Below are 24,680 nucleotides of genomic sequence, written 5' to 3' on the forward strand. Positions count from 1 at the left end.
TGTGCAATTTTAGCTCAGTTTATGATATAGCACATACAGGAGAACAGAATCTGAGAACAGATTTACAAAACAATAAACAATAAAACTACAATTAAATGAAAAATTAATTAAAAATTAAATTAAAAATAATTAATTAACAATAAATTTGTCTTTTTTAGAGCTTTTCTCCAGCTATTTCAAGATGACCATTTATCACCTCTGATAAATGTATACTGACAAGTCTACAGGCCATGAAAGAAATAAATTAATAGTGACCAAAGCACAAGAAAACTACATTCAAAGGAAGCAAGGGCCTCAATTTTTGGTTTGAAATGGTGAGGAGGCTGCTGAGGAGGAAACTTGGTCCTCGTCAGATCAAACCCTTCTTTCTGTTACTCGTTTTCACCCTAATCATATGCTTCTCCATCTTAAGGATTCATGAAAAGTCAGACTTTTTAAATCACAGACATTTAGAGTTGACTAGTGAGAATCCAGATAGTGATGTTAACTGTACCAAAGTTATACTGGGTGACAAAGAAGAAATACAAAATGTGAAGCTTACCGCGCTGACAGTGAAATTTAGACATCGCCCTCGGTGGACAAATGATGACTACATCAACATGACCAAAGACTGTACCACTTTCGTTAAGACCCGCAAGTATATCATGGAACCCCTTAGCAAAGAGGAGGCAGAATTTCCCATTGCATATTCAATAGTGGTTTATCACAAAATTGAAATGCTCGATAGGCTCCTAAGAACCATCTACACACCTCAGAATTATTATTGCATTCATGTGGACAAAAAATCTCCCGAATCCTTTTTAGCAGCAGTGAAGGGCATTGCATCTTGTTTCAGTAATGTCTTCATTGCCAGCCAATTGGAGAGGGTCGTGTATGCATCATGGAGTAGGGTCCAAGCCGACCTCAACTGCATGCAAGATCTCTACAAACAGAGTTCAAAATGGAAGTATCTGATAAATCTGTGTGGTATGGATTTCCCGATTAAAACCAATCTGGAAATGATAAGGAAGCTAAAGTCTTTGATGAATGGAAACAGCTTAGAAACTGAGAAAATGCCTTCCCATAAAGAAGTAAGGTGGAAGAAGCATTATGAAGTCATCGATGGCAAGCTGAAAAACACAGGAAAAGATAAGCCACTTCCTCCGATTGAAACACCAATTTTTTCAGGCAGTGCCTATTTTGTTGTTAGTAGGAAGTACGTAGAGTATGTCCTAACCAATGGGAAGATCCTGAAATTCATTGAGTGGGCTAAAGATACATACAGCCCAGATGAATATTTGTGGGCCACAATTCAAAGAATCCCTGAAGTCCCAGGTGCACTTCCTTCTAGTAATAAGTATGATATTTCTGACATGCATGCAGTTGCTAGGTTTGTGAAGTGGCAATACTTGGAAGGAGACATTTTCAAGGGAGCTCCATATCCACCATGTAGTGGGATTCATGTCCGTTCTGTATGTGTATTTGGGGCAGGAGACTTAAACTGGATGCTACAACAGCCCCATTTCTTTGCCAACAAATTTGATACTGATGTTGACTCTTTTGCAGTCCAGTGTTTAGAGGAGCATCTAAGACATAAAGCTCTATATCCGATGGAATACTGAATGTGTTTACTCTAAGAGAAAAGGGAAAATAGCAAAGGTGTATAGAATATCCTTTGTTTAAGAAAACAAACAAACAAACATGGAGAAGGCATATTATGAATTGCCTTTCCTCCACTGGCTACTTGTTTTCTATAGAATGCATTGTTAGAAATACTTTGGAATCAAACTATGAGGTTGGAGTTAAATAAAATTTATATTTGGGGAAAGAAAGGAGGGAGTCATGATCTTTCCTATTCGTAAGTATAATCTAAAAATGATCTCATTTCTTTCAAAAACCTTTGAATAATGAAGTAAATATATATTTGTATGTATGTTTGCATATCTTTCCACAATGACAAATTATTTTTATATGTGTTTGGGGTGAAGGGGAACAGATTGTTGGGGGCGGGGTGAGGCTTTGGAGTAGATATAGATGAAAGGAACAAATTCAAAGAGCTCAGGGACCAAAAATAAGAAATTTTTTTCTATATGGATTTCAGTGGTGTCAAAGCTATCGAGAGAACTTTGGAGTATGGATGTTTTCTTGAATTGAATTAAACTTAAAAGCAACAGCCAATCATAAGGATATAATTTATCTTTAAACAATATTTTGTGTATATATTGTGCTATAAGTTTGTGAAACAAAGTTTGATTTTGGTTGGAAAAATTCTGTATTGCACAGTGTCTTATGTATGTCTTCTCAGGGGACAAGTCAAGTGCCTGAATTTCTGACATATAATATTTCAAGTTAATTTCAACACTCATTTTGATTGTTTTCCAGAACAAAAATTCCAGTTCCTTGTTCATTTGATACCAATGATCATGTTTCTAAGATTTTTTAAATGTGTTACTCTGTCTCAAACAGTGAAAAAGTAATGAAAAAAATTGCCGCATACACATGCTGTAGTTCAGGGTTCTTAACTTGATATCTTTGAACAACAAATAATATTTTGATAACTGTATTTCAATATAATTGGTTTCCTTCAAAATCCTGTGTATTTTATTTTATGCATTTAAAAGCATGATTCTGAGGGGAGGTCATGAGACTTCGCCAGGCTGCCCACGGGGTCCAGGACACAAAAAAATGGTGAAGTTTCTCTTCATCTAGTGTCTTTGCATGAGGAAAAACCTATTTTTCATAGAAAATGAAAATTGCTAGCCAGTGATCAGGGATACTGAAAAATGCTAATACAGGAAAGGCCAAGTAGGGGTTAGAAAGAAAAAAATGTAGCAAAGGTACACAGTTTCTAAAGGTAGGTAAACATGCTGCAATGAAGAGCTTAAAAATAAAGTAAAAAAATGGGAAACAGTTTTCCTTGGGAGCAAAATGATAGTTGAACTATAAATAGTAAATAATTGTCCATTTTGAACTGCCAAATCATAGTATTACTACTACTAATAAATGACATTTATATAACCGGTTAAATTTTGAAATGTGCATTATGTAAGTTGTTTCATTTTATCCCCACACTCTCTTTTTTCTTTTACAAATGAGGAAACAGGCCCACAGAGATTAGGTGATTTGTCCAGGGTCACATAATTTAAGTGACTGAAGTATAATTACAACCTAGAACTTCCTGATTTCAAGTCCAGAACTCAATCCATTATACTTTGCCGCCTGTCAACCCTCCCCTCCCCCATCCCCACCCCCAACTCCCAAGGCTATTCACAAATTTATATCCCAAAGATTTCTTCCTTTTTTGCTATTGTAGTAGTTTCCCATCACCTGGGAATATACCCCATGCATTCTTCCCTATCTAGCATAGCAGTATATATGGGGGAGGTAGTCCTGAATCTGGAATCTTAGGAATTCTGATGAAAATTTTAGATTTAGGCTAAACAGGTTAAGTATTGTTGTAAATATCCAGTTCTTGCTCAAGGTAGGCACACATATGTCTAAAGTAGGGCCAATTTTCACTTGAACAGCTTAATCAAAAGGCAGTGTTTTGTCCTATATTTGATAAGTGAGTGTATGAGGTGTTCAGGGAGGACTGGAACCTCTGGTGTGATAACTTGCCAAGCCTTTTTCAGGGCCATTCATCTAGCTTTGGTGTCATCCAACTCTCACCAGTGGCTCCAAGAAGCTGTACCATGCACAGTGGTCATACCCTGATAAAACCATGTGGCAGATGGGCTAAACCAGGTTGAGGGTAACTGATGGTCCTGAAACCCATTGGTGAGTTAGGGGGATATCTACTCGAAGCATCTGAAGACTTCCCCAATGGATAAGAACAATGTGCTCCCACAGCCATGAAGGCCAGTGAAGCAGGTGCTGTGGAGAGCTTAGAGCTTGATCAGGCATCAAAGATGCCAATGTCATCCACTGCATCCTGGGCAGCACCAGTTGTCCTGACTTTTGTCTTGCCACTAGACTTAAGCGACTTTGGAAGAGAAAGTGAGGCTGATGACTTTGCTCAGGTCTGCCTCACTTAAATCCAGTGACCACACGCAAGTTCATGCACGTCACCATGATGTCATCAAATGAAGGACAAACAACATTTGATAAGTTTTATGTTGCTAAGCCCAGAGATTTTTAATATCTGAAGTCATGGTGGGATATATTCTCATGACATTTAACAAGTGTCAAATGCATGTTGTCTTTGAAATAAAGAATATGGCATATGATAAAATGAACAGTATTGTATAGCCCTGAACACTTTTCTGGCATACAAATGAAGATAGCACATTTTTATTTTAATGGCTTTGCTATTGAATAGAGATTTGCAGATTATTCCAACAAAAATTTAAAGAATTTTCTTTAAAAGGCTTTTAGAGGAATTTAAACATTTTAAGTGAAGGGCAGTCATTTTTATTGACATGTAAGTACATGTTGCTGAACTGTTTTATCTGTGGGATGGAGGAACACATTTTTCTGTTGTGGAATGTGACAGCATGAAGTGTCAGGAAAAAAAAACAAACTTCTGGGGCCAATATGCATTCTTGGTTTCTAAAAATTGCAGAAAATATAAACTACTTCCTCCTATTGAAACAACTATTTAACTATTGCTAGTTATTATTAATATTACAATCGTCAGTATCCTAGCAAGAATGTGTGTAGATTGAAAGCCTGCTTCAGAGATATGAGAAATTATTATTAATAACTGTTATCTTGGGGGAAATTCAGAGGCTCTCCCTTTTTTATAATTTCCTGTTTTCTTAAAAGGTTCTGTTTTTTTTTTAATATTACTGATAATGAGATAATACACTCTCCTAGATCTTGGTCAGACTCCACCTACCTTACAAGGAATTTAATCTAGGGTGAGGAAGGAAACCTATCCTGTTCTGCTGGAGATTACAGGAGACAGATCCATTTGTCTAGAATCTAGGTAGCCCAGGTAGGAGAGTGGTCTGGTATAGAGAGATTTTCTCTTTCAGAGAGATACTTGGACCTTTATTTTAATATAGCCCACCTCTAATCACGTTAACCAATTGGATTTGATTACTGTTTGATGGATCAGCTACTGTTTTTGAAAGGTATATAAACTGTGAGTCCTGCCTGCCACCGTGATTGTCTTTGGTCTGAGAGAGAGAGGGACAAATGACCATTCTTTTATTAATAACTTGATGGCCTTATTAATAAAACGATTAGGTTGTCCAGAAACTATGTGTCTTGAACCTTTTTTAAAAATCACAGAGGCTTACAGTTATGCCAGGTGGTAAAGTTCCAATGGTATTAAAAGTTTCATTTTAAGTTTCTGAGCACTCTTTCCTCCAAAGAGCTCTAAGCACATACAACACAACCAATTATTACAGGTGTTTTTAGGTGAGTCAAAGGGATTACTTAAAGAGGAAACTGTGTCCAAAACTGCCTTGTTACTGAGGATTATGCAAGAAAGAAAATACATTGTATTTATAGGATATGCTTAATTTTTGAATTTGCAGGTGACCTCCACATGTTTTATACACAAGAATTTCACTTCAAAAAAAGAATCCAGATCTACCTAGCAATTTTTAAAATGCAGATATTAAGCAGATAAAGAAGTGATAATGTTAACCAGTCTTTACTTTTAAGGGAAGAGTAACAACCTGACAATTTTGGCTTTAATTCATCCAACAATTATTTAGTACTTTCAATGTGCAAGGCTGAAAATGAAATAGTTCTTATCCACAAAGAGCTTACATTTTATTGGGGCGGGGAGATACAACATGTATATAGATAAGTAAAAACAAAATAATTCAAAATGAAGAAAAAATTCAGGGGCCTTTAAAAATTTTCACCAGTTCTTTCTTTTGCTCCTCCACTAAGAAGACCAGAAAAAAAATCCATTGCCAACATGTACAGTCAAGCAAAACATTCTAGCATCGGCCATATCCAAAAAAGGTATATATCTCAATATGCCCCAAGTCCACTCCTTCTGGATGTGGGTGGGTTGTTTCATCATAAGTTCTCTGGAATTGTGGTAGTCTTTGTGATAAGAGTGCCTAAGTCTTTCAAAGCTGATCATCTTTATGACAGTGTTGTTTTGTATCGATTGTTCTCATGGTTCTGTTCACTTTACTTTGTATCAGTTTGTACAAGTCTTCTGAGACTTCTTTGAAACCACCCCCTTCATCATTTCTCAGGGCACAATAGGAAAAAAAGCATTAGTTCCTGGGAGATCAGGAAATGCATCATGTAGAAGAGGGCATTTGAGCTGTGTCTTAAAGGAAGCTAAGAATTCCTAGGGGTAAGAAAGGAGAGCATTAAAGACTTGTGCAAAGGTACGGAGTGTATGGGGGACAGCTAGCAAGCTAGTTTCATTGCAAAAGAGTAGGCAAGAGTAGGCAAAGAGTAATATGTAATAAAGATGGAAAAAAAGGTGGGAGCCAAGATTATGAATGGCCTTAAGTGTCAGATGGAGGATTTTGTGTTTTATTTTCAAGGGGAGCCAATAAAGAATGTTTTGATGGGGGTCAGGGTGGAGGGTGGTATAGTCAGAGAAGGTCTGATCTGTGTTTTAGGAATATCAATGTGGCAGCTTTGTGGAGGAGTTATTAGAGAGTGGAAAGTAGGAATATTAATTGGAAGGCTATTGCAATTGTCCTGGTAAGTGATGATAAAGTCCTAAACTAGAGAATCCACAAAGTGGAGAGAAGGGGAAGGATGCAAGAGATGTGGCCAAACCTAATAGCCACTAATTTTCTTAATCTTCATGCTTCCTGACTTCTTGGAGACCTTTGACACTTGATCACCCTCTTCTCCTTGATATTCTCCTCTCTCTAGGTTTTCATGACACTGCTTTCTCATGGTTCTCCTATTTGACTCTCTCTTAGTCTTTCTTTGTTGGATCTTCATCCAAGCCATAGCCACTAGACATGGGTGTCCCACAAGGCTTTGTCACGCATCTATTATTTCATTTCCTGATCTCATCAGCTCCCATGGATTCAATTATAATCTATAATATGTAATCCATAATCAATAATAATACAAGTTAATGATTCTTAAGTCTTCTTGTCTATTCCTGACCTCTCTGCTGGCCCCCCTCATATCTCCACCTGTCTATCAGGTGTTTCAATGTCTCCTGGACATCTTAAACTCAATATGTCTAAAATGGAACTCAGTATCTTCTGCTGCCCCTCAATTCTCCTTTCTAACTAGTTTCCCTGTTACTTTTGAGAGCATCATCATCCCAATCAGCCAGGCTTGCAAGCTCAAGCAGTCATCCTCAAGTCCTCACTACCTCTCACCCCACCCCCTCCCCATATCCAATTTGATGCCAAGAACCACCAATTTTACCTTTGGTAACATGTCTCTCCTTTGCCATTGCTACCACTCTGGTGCAGGCCCTTGCCACCTTATATCTGGACTGTTGCCACAGCCTGCTAGTTGGTCTGCTTGCCATGAGTCCTTTCCCATCCCAGCCCACCCTCCACTCTGCTGTCAAAGTGAAGTGCTCACCATGTCACATCCCCCCTGCCCCAACTCAATAAACTTCAGTGGCTTCCTATTGCTATCAGGATTAAATATAAAATCCTGTTTAGTATTCAAATCCCTTCATGATTCCATCCCCATCTTTCTACTCTCATCCACATACTCTGTGATCCAGTGACACTGGCTTCCTTGCTGTTCCTTGAACAAGAAACTCCATCTCCTGAAGTAGGGCATTTACACTGACTGTCCTCCATGCATGGAATGCTTTCCCTCTTCATTTCCAACTCCTGGATTCCATAGCTGTCTTCAAGTCCCAGTTAAAATCCTACCTTCTAAAATCCTACCTTTCCTGCTTTGTTTTAATTCTATTGCCTCCCTTCCACTGATTATTTCCCATTTATCCTGTATATTATTTGTACATAGTTGATTGCATGTTGTCTCCCCCATTAGACCATGAGCCTTGTGAGAGCAAGGACTGTCTTTTGTCTTTCTTCGTATCCCCAGTGCCTAGGAGCTTAATAAATGTTGGTTGAATTACTGACATAGAATTGACAGATCTTAGCAACTGCGGAGAAATTGAGCAAGAGAAAAGTGTCAAGGATTAGTACAATATTGAGAATACAAGTACCTGGAAGAAGAGTGGTGCCCACAACAGAAATGGGGAAGTTTGGAGGGTAAATTAATTTAATGCAAAATATGAGTTATTTTCTGGATATGCTAAGTTCAAAAATGCCTTAAGTACATCAAAATAGATTATTGTTAGAAAAAAAGTATTTAAAAAAAGTTTTCACATTCCTCTTAAATTCACCAAGGAAGAGCATTTAACATTTCCTCAGTAGTTAGAATCATTTATTTTTTACAAGCCTCCCCACATCACAAACTCACTAAAATCATCTGATTGTCAATATGCTCATTTGCAGCCCCAGTTTCATGTAGGGTTTGGTTTATTTAGGCAAAAGAATCTCCAGATTGTCTCCCTTGGTTTGCTGGCAGATACTGGAGGCTTCCTGGTACTTAGTGCTCTCATCTTCAGTGTTCTTTGGACCTACATTTTTGGTGCCAAACCGGGTGATTGAAGAGGTTGGAGGTGAGTGTGACCCCAACATAATATGTGACAAGGGGAACCCCTTAGTGGCCAACCTTCATAGAAAACTAAAACCTACCTTACATAGAGATGTTATTTAGGTTGCCCTTCAGGTTTAGTCTGGCCTTCTGGGACCTTAGGGTGCCAAGGAGGCAACTTGCAACAAACATCTTTCTTTAAGTTTTCCTAAAATTAAATTTTGTTCACTAAAACCCATCCACTTTCAAGATGTTAAAAATAAAGGATGACTCTAGGAAGTCCCAGGTTAATGGGTTTTTTTCTTTTTTCTGTTAGGTACTTGCCAAAGGAGAGCAGATGCTGCCTCTTGGAGCAGGATCCATATTCTTCAATTACATCAGAACGTGGGAGTCACTTGGCTCGAGGAGATTAAAGACTGCAGGAAGGGGCCCAGAGCTGTTTACCCAGTCATATGGTTTGTGGCAGTTTGATGCTAGCCAGGAAATAGAACCTCAGGGTTGGAAAGCTACGTGCTGTGGCAGAAAGAGCACTTGATTTGGAGCCAGAGGACCTAGATTGGAATCCCAGATTTGCTACTTAGTACCTGTGTCATCTTTAGCAAGCCACTTCCTCATGCTGCATCTCAAGTTTTCCCTCTTGCAACATGAGTATCATAGGAGATCATGTCTGGGGTGTCTTCTACATCTAAGTCCTGTGATCCTGGGTTTCTTGACCCGAGGGACCATGAACTTTATTTTATTTTATTTTATGTTTGAGACTGAATCTTCCTATCTCCCCCAGACTAGAAGTATAGTGGACAGGGAATAGTCATTTATATAGTGCCCACTATGTGCCAGGCACTGTGCTTCTTTTTTTTAGCAAATATCTCATTTGATCCTCACAACAACCCCCGGAGGTAGTTGCTATTTTTATCCTCATTTTACAATTGAGGAAACTGAGATAGAGATTAAGTGACTTGCCCTACTCAGGTCTTCCTGACTCCAGGCTTAGAACTCTATCCACTATGCCACCAGCTGCCTCTGACTACTAAGGTGCACAATCCCATTACTCATTGGCTGTTTCATTTCTAACCTGGACCAGTTGGCTCTTCCTTAAGGAGTGTGGTGCACCTCTCATCCCATGTAGCTCTACATTTTGGTGCCTTAGTATGGACACCCCAAAAGTTTAGCACACCGCAACTTAGAACTCCCAAGTTCAAGTTATCCACCAGCCTTAGACCTCCATAGCAGCAGTGATTGCAGATGTTCACCAGAATGCGGACTTGTTTTCTCAAAAATATTTTGGTAACTTATTTCAATATAGTTTGGTTTCTTTTGCACTGCATATTTTATTTTATGCATTTAAAAACATGAGGAGGGGTCATAGGCTTCACCAGACTGTCAAAGGGGTGCATGACACAAAAAAGGATTGAGAACTCCTGATCTAGTACAACATAGACCTGAACAACAACCTGCTCTAAAATATCACTTTTTTAAAAAAGTCTCCCCATGTTACAAACTCACCAAAATTATCTGATTGTCAGTATAATTATTTGTTGCCCTGGCAAGTAATTATCCAGTTTTTTCTTGTAGAGATCTAGTGAGAAGGAACCCACTAGATCCCAAAGCATTCCCTCCCCTTTGGGATAATTCCAATCATTAGAAAGTTTGTTTTTACATCAAGCTTAAATCTGCCTCTACAAAACTTTTACCCATATGACTTGGCCTTTCAAATACTTGAAGACCATTTTCATTCATCTCCTAAGTCTTTTCTTTGACTTCAGGCTTTTAATCATCCTCAGTTCCTTCAACTGCTCCTCAGATGGCATAACTTCAAACCCCTTCACTATTCCATTTGCCCCACTCAGGAAACACTCCTATTTATAAATACTCTTCTGCAAGTGTGGTGTCTGAGATGACCACAATTCTCCAGATGAGGTGTGAACAAGGAAGAGTGTAGTAGAAATATTACACCTCCTGGATGTTCTTGCCAAAAAAACCATTTTGGGGAGAACTCACACAGGGCAAACATTCACATGGTGGTCTGAAGAAGTGATACAAGGACACTCTCAGGGTCTGCCTAAAAACTTTGGAATTGATCGTGTGACACAGGAGGCACTGGCACAGGACCACTCAGCATGGCATGCCCACATCAAAGAAGGTGCTGTGCTCTATGACCAAAGCAGAATTGAGACAGGTCAAAGGAAACGCAAAATGCATAAATTTAGAGAATCCACTCCAATGTTCACATGGGCTATTACCTCCTGGTCATTCTACACAATTACTCCCATTAAATATAACTTTATTAAGTTTGTCCCTGTTGTGGTATTTTTAGATTCCGACTTTCTCAAGTTATAGAGTTAACTATATTTTGTAGTTTTGTGCCATCTGAATATTAGATAATCCTACCATCTATGTCTTTATATGTCACTGATAAAAATATTAAATAGCACAAGACCAACCACAGATGTATGTCTCCACAGAGACCTCCATTTGTATTGATATTAAATGATTAATAATTTTTCTTTGGGTCTGGCCATTCAACCATTTGTTACATGTTTGTGAAACCTGGACAGTATACCAGTGCCATGCCAAGAAACTGAATCACTTCCATTTAAATAGTATTAAGAAGATTCTGAAGATCACCTGGCAGGATAAGATACCAGACAGACATCCTTTCTCAAACAAAACTGCCAAGCATTCAAACTTTACTTCAGAGAGTGCAACTCCTACGGGTGGGCCACATTGTTCAAATACAAAATGAATGCTTGCTAAAAAGACCATTTTATGAAGTACTCACACAGGGCAAACATTCACATGGTGGTCTGAAAAAGTGATACTGGACACTCTCAGGTCTCTCTAAGAACTTTGGAATTGATTGTGTGACATGGGAGGCATTGGCACAGAACTGCCCAGCATGTTGTTCCCTCATCAGAGAAGGTGCTCTGCTCTATGAGCAAAGTAGAATTGAAGTGGCTCAAAAGAAACGCAAGGTGTGCAAATTTAGAGAATCCATCCCAATGTTCACATGGGCTGTTTGTGCCTGACCTGTGGTAGAACATTCTGAGATCATATTGCTCTGATCAGGCACAGTCGGACACGCTGTAACTTGCCTCTAGTACAGTGATGTCATTTTGGTCTTCTTCGAGAACTAAGGACAACAACTAACCAACTCTAATGGTGCAAATATCTAGCCCATCCTTTGTCATGTCCACAATAACAGCATGAATGACTGTCGAATTCCTTATAATGAAAACAATCTAATATCTCCTTACTAAATATTTGCTGACTGATTGACACAGCTACACTCCATCCAGTCCTAATGACACAAAATGTTACAGTGAACAAGAAGTCCCTCTAAAACAGACACCCTAAATTGAGAATGCTTTCCTTGAGAGAGAATGCACTGCCTTCAGAAGCTGCCAACTCCATCACCAAATAGCTCCAATTATTTGCAATCATTTTCCTTAAACCTAAAACTGCCCCTCTGCAGCTTCCACTCGTTGCTCCTTTTTCTGTCCTCTGAGGCCAGGAAGAACAAATCTAATCCCTCTTCTACATTATATTCCTTCAAATGTCTGGCAGTGTGTCATTTCAGGCTAACCATCTCCATTTTCTTGAACTTAGTCTTATTTCTGTGGATACTATTTTCCTGGCTAAAATGTGTTACACACAACAGAATGTCCTATTCCAATATGGTCTGGAGAAGGCAGAGTACAGAAGACCGTTGCCTCTCTAATTCTTAATATCTTAATGTTGTCTAAGATCTCGTTAGTTTCTTTGCTGGCCACAACACTTTATTGATGCACAATGAGCTTGCTATCCACTAAAGCTCCCAGATCGCTTATTTTTTTAATATAATTAATTTACTTATTTTTAGTTTTCAATATTCATTTCCATAAGACTTTTAGTTTTAAATTTTCTCTCTTTCCCTCTCCTCCCTCCTCCCCAAGCATAATCTGCTATGGGCTCTACTTATACCTTCATATTAAACAGGTCTCCCCACATTAGTCACGATGTAAAGAAGAATTAGAACGAATGGAAGGAACCACAAGAAAGATGGAACAAAACAAAACAACAAAAGAAAAGGAGAGCGAATAGTATACTTCCATTTGCATTCAGACTCCAGAGTTCTTTTTCTGGATGTGGACAGCATTTTCCATCATGAATCTTTTGGAGTTGTCTTAGATCCATGGAGAAGAGCTAAGTCTGTCAAAGTCAGTCGTTGCACAATGTGGCTGTTACTATGTAAGATGTTCTCCTGGTTCTGCTCATTTCACTCAGCATCAGTTCATATAAGTCTTTCCAGATTTTTCTGAAGTCTGCCTGCTCATCATTTAAAAGGGGCATACACAGACAGAAAGCATGGGTATAAGTTGGCTTTGATGTGATGATAAAAAATGTCATAGTAACAAAACAGTTCTCAAGAATTACAAGTGTCATCTTTCCTTTTAGGGAAGTAAACAGTTTGCCCTTATTAATAACATGTTGTTTTTTCTTTCCGGTTTACCTTTTCATGCCTCTCTTGACTCTTGCATACCTCTCATTTCTTTCCCCAATTTTTCTTCTACCTCTTATGTGACTTTTAAAATCCTTCTTGAGCTCTTCCAAGAAGGCTTTTTGGGCTTGAGACCAGTTCATATTCCCCTTTGAGGTTTCAGCTGTAAGCATGTTGTCCTCTTCTGAATTTGTGCCTTGATCTTCTCTGATAATAAAAATCTATGGTCATTGTTCTTTTTTCCCATGGTGTTTGCCTATTTCTTGACTTTTAAAGTTGAGTTTTCCTGCTGGAGCACAGGGGGCACTGACCCAAGATTTTGTGCTAGAAGTCTGGGATGTGGTCACTGGCTTTGTGTGCTGGGGCCTCAGGTGCTAGCTGCTGGAGGCTGTAGGGGTCTGGCAGCTTACCTGGTGCTGAGCAGGGTCAGCAACATTGGAGGTGGGGAGTCTGGCCCCTGGGGGACACCTGCTTACCTGGGCTTTGCAATCGAATGTTTGGCTGCTGGAGGATGCCTGCCAGCCTGGAGCTGTGTCTCCTGGAGTTGAGTTTCCTTCAGTTGTGATGAAGCACTAATAGATTGGGCTGCTGGAGAATGCTGGCGCATGGTGATTTTCCAACCTAATGTCTATTGGTTCCCCTGCCTATGCTGAGGCACTCAGGGGTCCCGGTGTTGGTGCTTGCCTGTTCCACCACCCTTGGGCTCAGGATCTCCGCCTGGTTTGCTGAGGTGGGGCTTGCTGCTGGCTTGCTGGGATGCCTCCTGTCCCGTACTGCTCCCCCACCCTCAGAGCAAAAGGGGCCTTTCCTGTTAATCCCCCAAGCTTCCTGGGCTACTAGACTACTGCACCCCCATCTTTCTGTTGGCTCAGCTGTTCCAGGATTTTTCCTGGGGCAATATTTTTGGGGCTTTCAGAGGTCAATAAGAGAGGATGAGGATGGCTTACTTCTTACTCCACCATCTTGGCTCCTAGAATTGGAACACCAGATCATATTTGAAAAAACAAATTGACAGCTACCCATGCTTGTGAGTGGAATTTTCTAAACAAAGTGTAAGATGTTTATCCCAACTAAGTTTCACCTTAGTAGATTTGGTCCAATGTTCTACCCATGAGATTGTTTTGGATCTTGTCTGTTCAATCCAACAGGGACTGTTGTCCTTTCTAATTTTGTGCCATTCCTATATTTGATAAGCATACTTTCTATGCTTTTATCCAAGTTATTGATAAAAAAATTAATAGCACAAAGCTAATGACACCAATGCCTGGGGCATTACACTAGAAACCTCTTTCCAAGTCAACCTCCAGCCACTAATGTCTACTCCTTGGGTCTGGCTGTGCAGTTTGTTACAAATCCATCGAATTATATGATTCATCTAACCCACATCTCTCCATCTTGCGCAAAAGAATAGCATGAAAAGCTTTGTCAAATGCTGTGTTAAAATGTAAGCAAATGTTATTTGTAGCATTCTCCTGAATCTCCAGTGTTTTACCAGCTTACGTAACCTTTTAGAAAAGGAAATAAAGTTAGCTTGTCTTCTTGATCATGCTGGCTGGCTCTTTGTGATAACTGTTAAGATTAGCAGTCTTCTTTGCAATATATTCCTGCTCTTTATGTATGAGTATAACCCAGGGCTCTGTTCTAGGCCCTCTTCTCTTCTTCTCTCTATATTCCTTTTCTTTGTAATCTCATTGGCTTCAAGGAGTTCAACTACTCTATGTAGATGACTACCAAATCTATAAATCAGAGCCCTCACTGCTCTCTTAAGGTCCTACCATTTATCTCAGCATCTCCAAATGCCTGCTGGACACATCCACCTGGATGTTCCACAGATATCTGAAACTCAACATATCCAAAATGGAACTATTTCCTCCCAAGCCTTCCTTTTCTTCTAACTTTCATACTGTCCTTTTTGAGGGTATCACCTTACTTCTGGTGACCCAGGTTAGCCATCGAGGAGTCATCTATTACCTTTCAGACTCACTTGTTCTTCATGTCCATGTACTTCCAAATTTCGTCTGTTCTACATAGTATATCCATGCCCTTTCCATTTATACCACAGCCACCCTAGTTCAGGATCTCATTAACTCTTACTTGTGCCATTGCCACTGTCTCTTAATTGACCTTCCTGCATCCAGCTTCACCCTTCTTCAATGTACCCTGTTGCCAAATTGGTAGTCTGAAAGTACCGATCTGATAATGTCACATCCCTGCTCAAGAAGCTTCAGAGGTGCCTCATTGCCTCTAGGATAACATAAAAACCCCTTTGTTTGGCCCTTTACAACCTGGCTCTGGCCAATCTTTCCAGGCTTGTTACATATTACTCCCCAACATGTGAACTTTAGCCAACTTAGTCTACTTGCTTTTCTGAGCATATGACACTATGTCATCTGTCATCCACCTCTGGACTTTTGCCCCTTGTCTGGAATGCCCTCCTTCCTCACCTTCACCTCTTGGAAACTTTACCTTCAGAAAGCAACTTAAAGTTGAGGCTCTGTCACCCAGTCTCCACAGTGGGAAGTAGCATACTTGGGGTACGGACTCTACCCCAAGGTATCACCATGATCCAATTCATCCTCATCCTAGACTTGCCTGTCCAAGTAATGCATGTGCTATGATGATAAGAAGCAGAAGATGACTGAGGAGGTCCATACTGTCTTCACAGTTTAGGACTCCAAGCACAGTAACTTTATGGGGTTCCAGAATTTCAGGAGCATTTATCAACATTGACATGATGCCAGCCTCTATTTCTGCATTTGTGTGAATGTCAGTGACAACAACTCGCCCTACCTAGAGGTCATTCACAATTTTGTAAAAGTCTTAAATGAACATTTCCGCAGTGTCTGTGAATGGACCTCATCTTTAACTTCTATCAGGTTTACACGGTGGTAGATGAAATGTTTCTGGTTGGGGATATACCAAATGAAGATGCTGAAATAGCTTTCGATGTTTCAGTCCCTTGAGTAAGGGAGCATTGGTGGGACCCAGCCCTCTTCAACATGCCTTCCCAACCAGGACATCCCTCCTCATTTTCTGCCTCTCTTTCCTTCTCTCCCCTCACTCCATCCCTTCCCCCTCCCTCCCAGAAGATGCTCTGAGTTTACTCTGAGACAGTACATCCGTACCTGGTCAGCAGCAGGAGGAGGGGAGTCCAACGTGGATAGCGCCATGTACCCTGTAACCTTGCTGCGGTGGCAGTGACGCCGTGAGCGTGTGAGCAAGCCTACCTGTCTGTGCATGCGTGTGCGCGCACACACTTGGAGCTCCCGATGATGTTTTGAACTGACTCTGCCAGGAAAAAAAACAACTTAACTCCCTTCAAGGCTCAGCATGAGTATCATTTCCTACAAGAAAATTTTCTTGACTTCTCCAGCTTTTATTTCTCCCCGCCAAATAATTTTGTATTCATTTTATACTTATTTGTTTGTCTTGTTTTTGTCTTTCTGTCTCCAGCTCTTAGCACAAACATTGGTTCGTAGTGTATATTGAATATATATTATATTACGTGTGTATTACATACATACGTATGCAATAGGTGCCTGGTGAATTGAATTGACTTGATTCGTAAATACCTGTGGCTCAGGGCTTGGGGATGTGCCCGTCCGCTGAGGTTACCTCCCTCTGGGCTCAGTCCTTGGGGGATCCGGCCCCTAGATGGAAGTAAGGAATGTTCATACTCTCTGGCTCATCATGTTTATGTCCTTGAGCTCCAGGAAAAACTTCCGGTTTAAATTTGTTTCCTACGCAGGTCCTCTTCACCAAAGGGATTCACAGGGTCCCTTCTAGAAAGGCATTCAATGTACAAAGTAGGTTGCATAGAGAACAGCTTTTTATTTCCTCCGTAATAAGAGAATTGCATAAGGAAGAACAACAAAAACTTATAAGCGCATAATGACGAATACTTTAAACATGATGCAGTAACCCACCACACTTTATACTGTTCTGGGAGTTTGATACTTAAAACATAAAACATTGTGGAGCTTCTGAACAGGGACTAGATCTTCACCTCAGTTCTACACTGTACAAAAAACTCACTCAAGCTCCATATTCCTGGCAAACTGGGCTCATCCTCCCACTGGTGTTTGTTTCCTCTGAAAAGTTGTTTCAGAGGTCACCGTAATTTGGGGGGGTGGGATGGGAAAAGGGAGAAATATGGTAATCTGGGGGAGGGGCTTGAAAAGTCCCAACATATTCAGTAAGTGGGAAGAGAGAACAATAGAAATTATTTCTCATTTTAAGGTCTACTAAACAGGCAGCCCTCCTGCTCAGTGGCAGGTCCCCTTTCACACAGAAGCTCCTTTCCCTCCTCCCACCTTTAGCAACATTGATGTTAACGGGACCAAGTGACTAATAACAAGATTACTGCCCTTATTCCAGAGCACAAGTCCAGAGGGACCAATAAAAAACAGATATATCATCCCAAATCAAAAATCCATCAGTCATGGGCTAGAGCACCTGTGTCATTGGAAGTGGCCTGGGAAACTCAACTTAGCTTTATGCATGTTCCATGGTACAATTCCTGCTAGCTTATCCCCATTCACACTCCCTGGAGTGTACTCTAAACCGAATTCCTGCTGTAGATACATTAATATACAACAATATAGTCAAAAGTTTAAGTTCTGAAAGTGCTCTCAATTTATCCTTTTCGTTTCTCTCTCCTAATCTTTCCCCCCATCACTTTCCAGCTCCATGCATTGTATCTCACTTGCATTAAATCATAGCCACTTTTTCACTTTTTGCGAATGAAGAAATTGAGGAAAAGGGCTAAGACCAGTACCTCAAAACAAAATGTAGTTTCTTCTATGTTCTCTCTCTCTCTCTCTCTCTCTCTTTCTCTCTCTCTCTCTCTCTCTCCCTCCCTCCCTCCTTCCCCCCCTCTTTCTCCCTCTTCCTCATTTCTTCTTCCTCTACATCACCATAATTTATCCTCTTCTCATCCCAGACTTTCTCATTAAGTTTCTGGTTATGAAATATAAAGCTTGTAGGTGGTAATTCATAACTTGATTGAGGTTTTGGTCTATAAGACATAAAGTATTCTGAGTACACTGTCTTCTGTCAACTATGAATAAGGAGTCTGTCTGCTCATTGGGGAGCTTATGTATTGACAAAATGAGGTGGTTACTATATTTTAAGTCTATTTTTATGGGAATAATCTCTTTTTATGTGTTGTATATAGAGATTATTTTTTCAAGACATGCATTTGATTTAGAAGCCAGTAGCAGGCATCGATCCACGTCATCAGTCTTCAATTTTTCAGGTTGATAAAAAATATTAATAGCACAAAGCTAACACCAAATTCTTGGAGCACTACACTAGAAACCTCCTTCCAAATCAACCTCCAGCCATTAATGTCTACTAGCAATCCCACTACTTCCATTAAGCTTTCTTGGATTAATTTCACAACTATGACCTGCTAAGACATTCCCACCATGATCTCCAAATTATGACTACCTGATCATCTTTTTCACGTTCTCCTTTCAGTGTAATGAATTGACTAGCTAGCTGCTGGGACCCTTTCCCCTCTAAATGCTTTGCTAGAATACAAACAATTAATGCAATTAACCCTGACCAATAAACCGTTCTGGGGGGAGAAAAATAATCTAGTTTTACATGTACTAAGTGTCCAAAAATAAATGAGAAGGAAGAAATATTTTTTGCTTCATTCAGATTCTTGAAATTGGCAGAAGAAATAGTACCTTATTAAACAAATAGAAGCTCTGTCTGGATTAAAACTTCCTGCTCGTTTTTCCCTGAGCTATACAAAATAAATCTGTTCAGGAAATTGAAGATTTACAAACTCAGTCCTCTTCCTCAACACATAGCCACATGACTGATGTAACAAGAGAGTGTGGCAGCTTAGTTTCAGTGTATACATACAGTGTATGAGTTAGGGGATGGGGAATTAAAGAATTGATAATACCGTCTCTGTCCTGGCCAACTCACCAGTCCTGGACTTTTTTTGTTCACGAGGTGAAGGGTGAGCATAATGTAGGGGAGAGAAGTTGAGAGTTCCCAGGTCCTTGGATACATTCTTTACTAAAACAATTACAGAAAATGCAATTTATGGGGGTCAGGGTCCACCTGTTTCCTTTCAGAGATGTTGGAGCAAATGGTTACATAGTGCATGAGATGCAAATGAGGAAAAGAGGAAGGACAAAAGAAAATACAAAAGAAAACGAGAATGAAAAGTGAAGGAGAAAGAACAAAACCAAAATACTGTCAAGTTTAGTGCTGTCTTAGAGCCAAAAGCAACAAACTCATGGACAAGAGAAAGAAAAACCAACCCCAGGAATTTATCACCATAATTGCGTCAGAGTTGCTGCATTGCTGGGGATGGGCTAGAAAAGGTATCCTGTTTAAACCAGTGTGGGAAATGGCAGCTGGGCCCACCAGTTGGGACTTGGGGAGCTGGAAGTTCATGGGGTAAGGAAGACACTTGTTGTGGTCATTATATCCAATAACAGGAGGAGTTTGGTTGGATCTCCAGCATCCTAGCTACCTGAATGTGATTTGAGGTGGGGCTCAAGAAGTGTATAGTCACCCTGCAAGTACTTTTTGCTTGCTTGTCCTTTGTTTTCAGAGGACCAATGACATCACAGGGTGATGTCTTGACTCATGTGTGAATTGGATTTACATGAGGCAGAGCTGCACAAAGTTGTCGGCCTCACTCTCTCTTCCAGAGTCATCAGAGCCCAATTGCAGGACAACAGTTAAAAAGACTGACGATGGCTCCGGATGTGGTGCATGATCTTGGTGTCTTTGATGTCTGACCAAAGAGTTCCTCAGCACCTTCTTTAGCCTCCTTCATGGCGGTTGGAACAAATTGTTCTCATGTGCCCATTCCACCAGGGGAAGTTTTCACAAGCTTGTGGTAGCCACCCCCTTAATTCACCACTGGGTTTCAGACTCATAGGTTACCCTCAAACTGGTTTAGCCCATCGGCTGAGAGGGTATGCTGGGCTGTGGTCACTGCCAGATTTTATTACAAATGAAGAGTAAGAGTTGCATTGTTTATTAGTAGAGCGGAAATGGAATGCTACTGTGCTATAAGAAATGAGGAGCTCAATGATCTCAGAAAAACATGGAAAGACTTACACGAAAGAATGAAAAATGAGACGAGCAGAACCGAGAAAACACTGTATATAGTAACAGCAATATTGTCATAAGAACAAGACTAAGTCATTTAGACTCTTAGAAATACCCAAATTAACTACAAAGTACATATAGGAAGATATTATCTACATCCAGAAAAAGAACTGATAAATAGAAGTGTGTATAGAATGATTTCACACACACACATACACACACGCACATATACGTTTTATATGTGTGTATTTGTGTCTAATAATAGCCATCTCTGGAGTGGGTGGGGTGGGCTGGGTAGGGAAGAAAAGAAAAGATTGCATGATAACTTTATTAAATATTTAAAAGGAATAGTAAGTTGTACTATCCTGTCATGTGCAGTTTCATGTGCAATCATTTTAAAAATTATACTGTTATGGAAATGCTTGTTTTATCCCATGAATTAAAAATAAAATAAATACAAATAAAAAAGAAATTAGAGAGATAAACATCTCTATAATGTGAACCATTGCACTCATTGAACATTTGGAGGGAATTTAGGAATGGCTGTTTTACTAGCAAAGTCAGTGATGCCCTTAAGATATGGACTGCCACATCAGCAGACTAGGGTTAAAGTTGGTGGGGCTGGCTCTGGAAAGGGAAGGAATAAACTACCAGAGGGACTGCAGGAGGGAAGACTCAGGGTCAGCTATTATCCTTGCCTTAAAAGAGCCACAAAAATATGTTTAATATGACTCTACATGTATATAGCCTATATCAGATTACATGCTGTCTTGGGGAGGGGGGAGGTGAGAAGGGGAAAACTTACAATTCAAGATCTATAAAAGTGAATGTTGAAAACTAAAAGTAAATTTTAAAAAATTAAATTAAAAAAAAGATCCACAAGCTCGTTGGGAGGAAAGGCGATAGGAATCTTTGCCAATATAAAGGTTTAAAAGTAGAATTTTTTAAATTCTCTAGAGCTTTAGTCTAAGAGGCAGCAAAATGTCATGGAAGGAGGACTGAGAGTCAGAAGACCCAAGTTCTATTAGGATTCTCACCTTGAGCTCCTTGAGAGCCCAGGGAGAATCTCAGTGAACAGCAGGATTGGAAGACTGGATGGAATCAAATAAAGAGAATAGCCCAATGGAAGGGAAGAGAGTGGATTGACAACTTGTTGGCAGCAGCTTTGACTTCTCAGGCTATAGATCAGGCCTGCTTAAAGCATACAGCTAACCAGCAGCATCCTCCACCATTTGAATGGACCAGTGGGATGCAGTCTGTCTCTATAAGGAAGTTGGTCTGGAAAGTTCCTGCTTTCAGGTGTTGAGGATGGCATTGATGGGGTTGATTATGGCATTGATTGGGCTGATTACAGCACTGATGGGGCTGACTACCACTAGACTGTGGTATACACAGATTCAGCCTAAGCAGGGAAGAGATGTACAGTGGAATGAACTGAGACAATTCAGTCATGCTAGGAAATCTCTAAGGTTCTTTCTAGCTCTATATCTGTGGTCTCATAAAGTTGTGATTCCTTGATTTCACTTTCTAATATTTTCCCAATTTTCCTGTACTTATTGTCGTGTTAGTAAACTCTAAACACTTCTGATTGTTCTGCCTCAGTTTCCTTAACAGGGGATCCCTAAAATGAGGATAGTAATAGCACCTACCTCGCAGGATTGTTTTGAAGATTGAATGAGAAATTTTTAAAGTGCTTTAGCACCATTCCTGGCACCTATAGGAGGTATATACATCACTAATAATATTATTCCCACTCCTACTCCTCTTACTTTGGACATGTTGAATTTGAGATGTTTCTGGGATGTCCAGTTTGAAATGTGCAGTAGGCAGTTACCGACATGGGATTGAAACTAGCCTGGATCCAGAACACAATCTATCCATGTCTGGTTATCCTATTTGACTCACTCTAAATCATCCAAAATGAAAACTGGGGACTCAGGTCTTAGTCTTTTATTCACTGGCAGTTCACTGCCTCCAAATACAAAATGCACCCTCTGGGGGATTACTATAAATTAATCTGGGTTAGAGGATGGGGGAGTAATTTTTATAACTGAATGCCCTGAGGCCATGCTTGGGTATCACAGGGAAGGTGGGACTTTTCAGCCTCTGTTAACCAATCATGCCCTTATTGAGGTCAGGCCTCCTTAGAATAATGCTGTAGTCCCCACTTTGGAGACCATCAATCTACAGCAGGGATCTGTGACCTTCTTTTTTATATTTTGATAACTGTATTTAAATACAACTAGTTTTCTTTATAATCCTATGTATTTTATTTTATGCTTTTAAAAATATTAGCCTGAGAAAGGGTCTAGAGGCTCCACCAGACTGCCAAAGGACTCTATGACCTGAAAGGAGTAAAGTGAAGTCTCTGTTATCTGGTTGGGATTTATCAAGAATAAGATGCATGCATATGCTCACCACTCAGCCCCATTGTGTAACCTGTTATATTCTAGCTTCATCTCCTACTTTGGAACTGAGTCAGTTCCTGATGATTTCAGACTTTTTGGTAAGTTAGGCCCACCTCCAAAACCCCCTGTGCAAGGTTCTGGCCATCCTGTTTTGCAGTCCCGAACTGGATGGATGAGCTTACTGGTATTTCCTTTTGGTTTTATTAATCATTTCTTCCTCTGGCACCCTTTAAAATCTTTGCTGGAGTGTTTTTTCAAGGGAGCTGAACTCAGGATATTTCATGTAGCCATCTTAATCAGAAACCTCCCAACCTTTCTTTTTGTCTTCTTTTCCATTAGTCCTTATAATAAGAGTGTTGCCAGCAGCTGCTGTGGAAGTTTAAGACCAATAACACAGTGCACAAGAGGGCTGCTAGCACAGCTTCTTTGATTTGCTTTTCTAAAGGAAAGCAACTTTAAGGGGTTAACAATCTTACTTTAATTAAACATACATATATCATTCACTTAGTTGAAGGAGAAAAGTCAGCACCCTGAACTTCAGAGCAAATACAAACAAATTACAGACAGAAAAAATAACACAAATCAACAGACATGCTTCTAACTGTCTGACTATAGCTATACATACAACTACCAGAGACAGAATCACCGTCATCTGGGTTTTCAAGGCAGAGGAGCTCCTTAACGGATGCCCAGAGTCTCATCTGGCCAAATCACATGAACATTCTTCCAATGAGTGAGCCCCAAAGCAAAATGCTAACCTCAGAGTATATATACTGTTTCCAATTAAGGACTCTTGATTCAATCAGACTCCTGATTCAAACAAAGGCAAGATTCAGTCAAAGGTACCTGATTGCCTTAGTGCTGAGGAGCACTCCAAAAGAAAAAAACAGCAAAAAAGTCCCACCTTGCTTGCCATTACATCTCCCTGCACACACACTTCCTTCCAATGCTACTGGCCCACTTGCTATTCAGCATAGGTAATACGATCTCACCTCTTGCTCTCTGGAACTTTGTACATAGTGACTGACCCCATGCCAGCATGGTCTTCTTTAACTCTGCCGCTTGTGATCCCCGACATCATTCTAGCTGCAATGCAAGTGCCCTGTACTGCACAAGACCTTTCCTAAATCCCCAATTGTTCGCAGTTTCCCATCACCAAGATTACTTTTTATTGTGTGTATGTTAAAATATGCATAATATGTAATCAGTACCTAAGGTACCAGGGACCTCAGGCCTGTGCCACCATATCCAATCATGTCCCTGTATTTCTAGCTCTATCCTGAGACAGAGTAAAACCTCTAAAAGTTCTTTTTTTGAGATGGAAAGAAGCATTTATTAAGTCCCTACTGTGTGCCAGGCACTGTGTTCTGTGCTTTACCAATATGATCTCATTGGATTTTCACAACAGCTCTGGGAGATGGGCGCCACTGTTATCCCCATTTTACAGATGAGGAATTTTTAAAAAATTATTTATTTAATTTATTTAACACATTTAGTTTTCAGCATTGATTTTCACAAGAGTTAGAATTACAAATTTTCTCCCCATTTCTACCCTCCCCCTCACTCCAAGATGGCGTATGTTCTGGTTGCCCTGTTCCCCAGTCAGCCCTCCCTTCTGTCACCCCACTCCCCTCCCATCCCCTTTTCCCTTCCTTTCTTGTAGGGCAAGATAAATTTCTACGCCCCATTGCCTGTGTATCTTATTTTCTAGTTGCATGCAAAAACTTTTTTGTTTTTGTTTTTGAACATCTGTTTTTAAAACTTTGAGTTCCAAATTCTCTCCCCTCTTCCCTTATCACCCACCCTCCCTAAGAAGTCAAGCAATTCAACATGGGCCACATGTGTATCATTATGTATAACCTTTCCACAATACTCATGTTGTGAAAGACTAACTATATTTTGCTCCTTCCTAACCTATCCCCCTTTATTGAATTTTCTCCCTTCGCCCTGTCTCTTTTCGAAAGTGTTTGTTTTTGATTACCTCCACCCCCATCTGCCCTCCCTTCTATCATTCCCCCTTTTTTATCTTCTTCCTCCTTCTTTCCTGTGGGGTAAGATACCCAATTGAGTGTGTATGGTATTCCCTCCTCAGGTCAAATCCAATGAGAGAAAGATTCACCTATTCCCCCTCACCTGCCCCCTCTTCCCTTCCTACAGAACTGCTTTTTATTGCCACTTTCATGCGAGATAATTTACCCCATTCTATCTCTCCCTAT

General features: G+C 40.1%; 1 protein-coding gene across 6 annotated transcripts in view; it reads left to right on the forward strand.

The window, feature by feature from the left end:
- GCNT1 (glucosaminyl (N-acetyl) transferase 1) overlaps nucleotides 1–3,102 on the forward strand; it is a 33,375-nt gene extending 30,273 nt beyond the window's left edge. For all 6 annotated transcript variants that reach the window (XM_036739373.1, XM_036739372.1, XM_036739371.1 and 3 more), the window contains one exon: nucleotides 159–3,102. In XM_036739373.1, the coding sequence (XP_036595268.1) occupies nucleotides 312–1,601 (1,290 nt within the window). In that variant the 5' untranslated portion in view covers nucleotides 159–311 and the 3' untranslated portion in view covers nucleotides 1,602–3,102. The remainder of the gene's footprint in view (nucleotides 1–158) is intronic.
- The last annotated feature ends 21,578 nt before the right edge of the window (nucleotides 3,103–24,680 follow it).

This window comes from Trichosurus vulpecula, chromosome 9, assembly GCF_011100635.1.
Source record: "Trichosurus vulpecula isolate mTriVul1 chromosome 9, mTriVul1.pri, whole genome shotgun sequence".
Classification (NCBI taxonomy): domain Eukaryota; kingdom Metazoa; phylum Chordata; class Mammalia; order Diprotodontia; family Phalangeridae; genus Trichosurus; species Trichosurus vulpecula.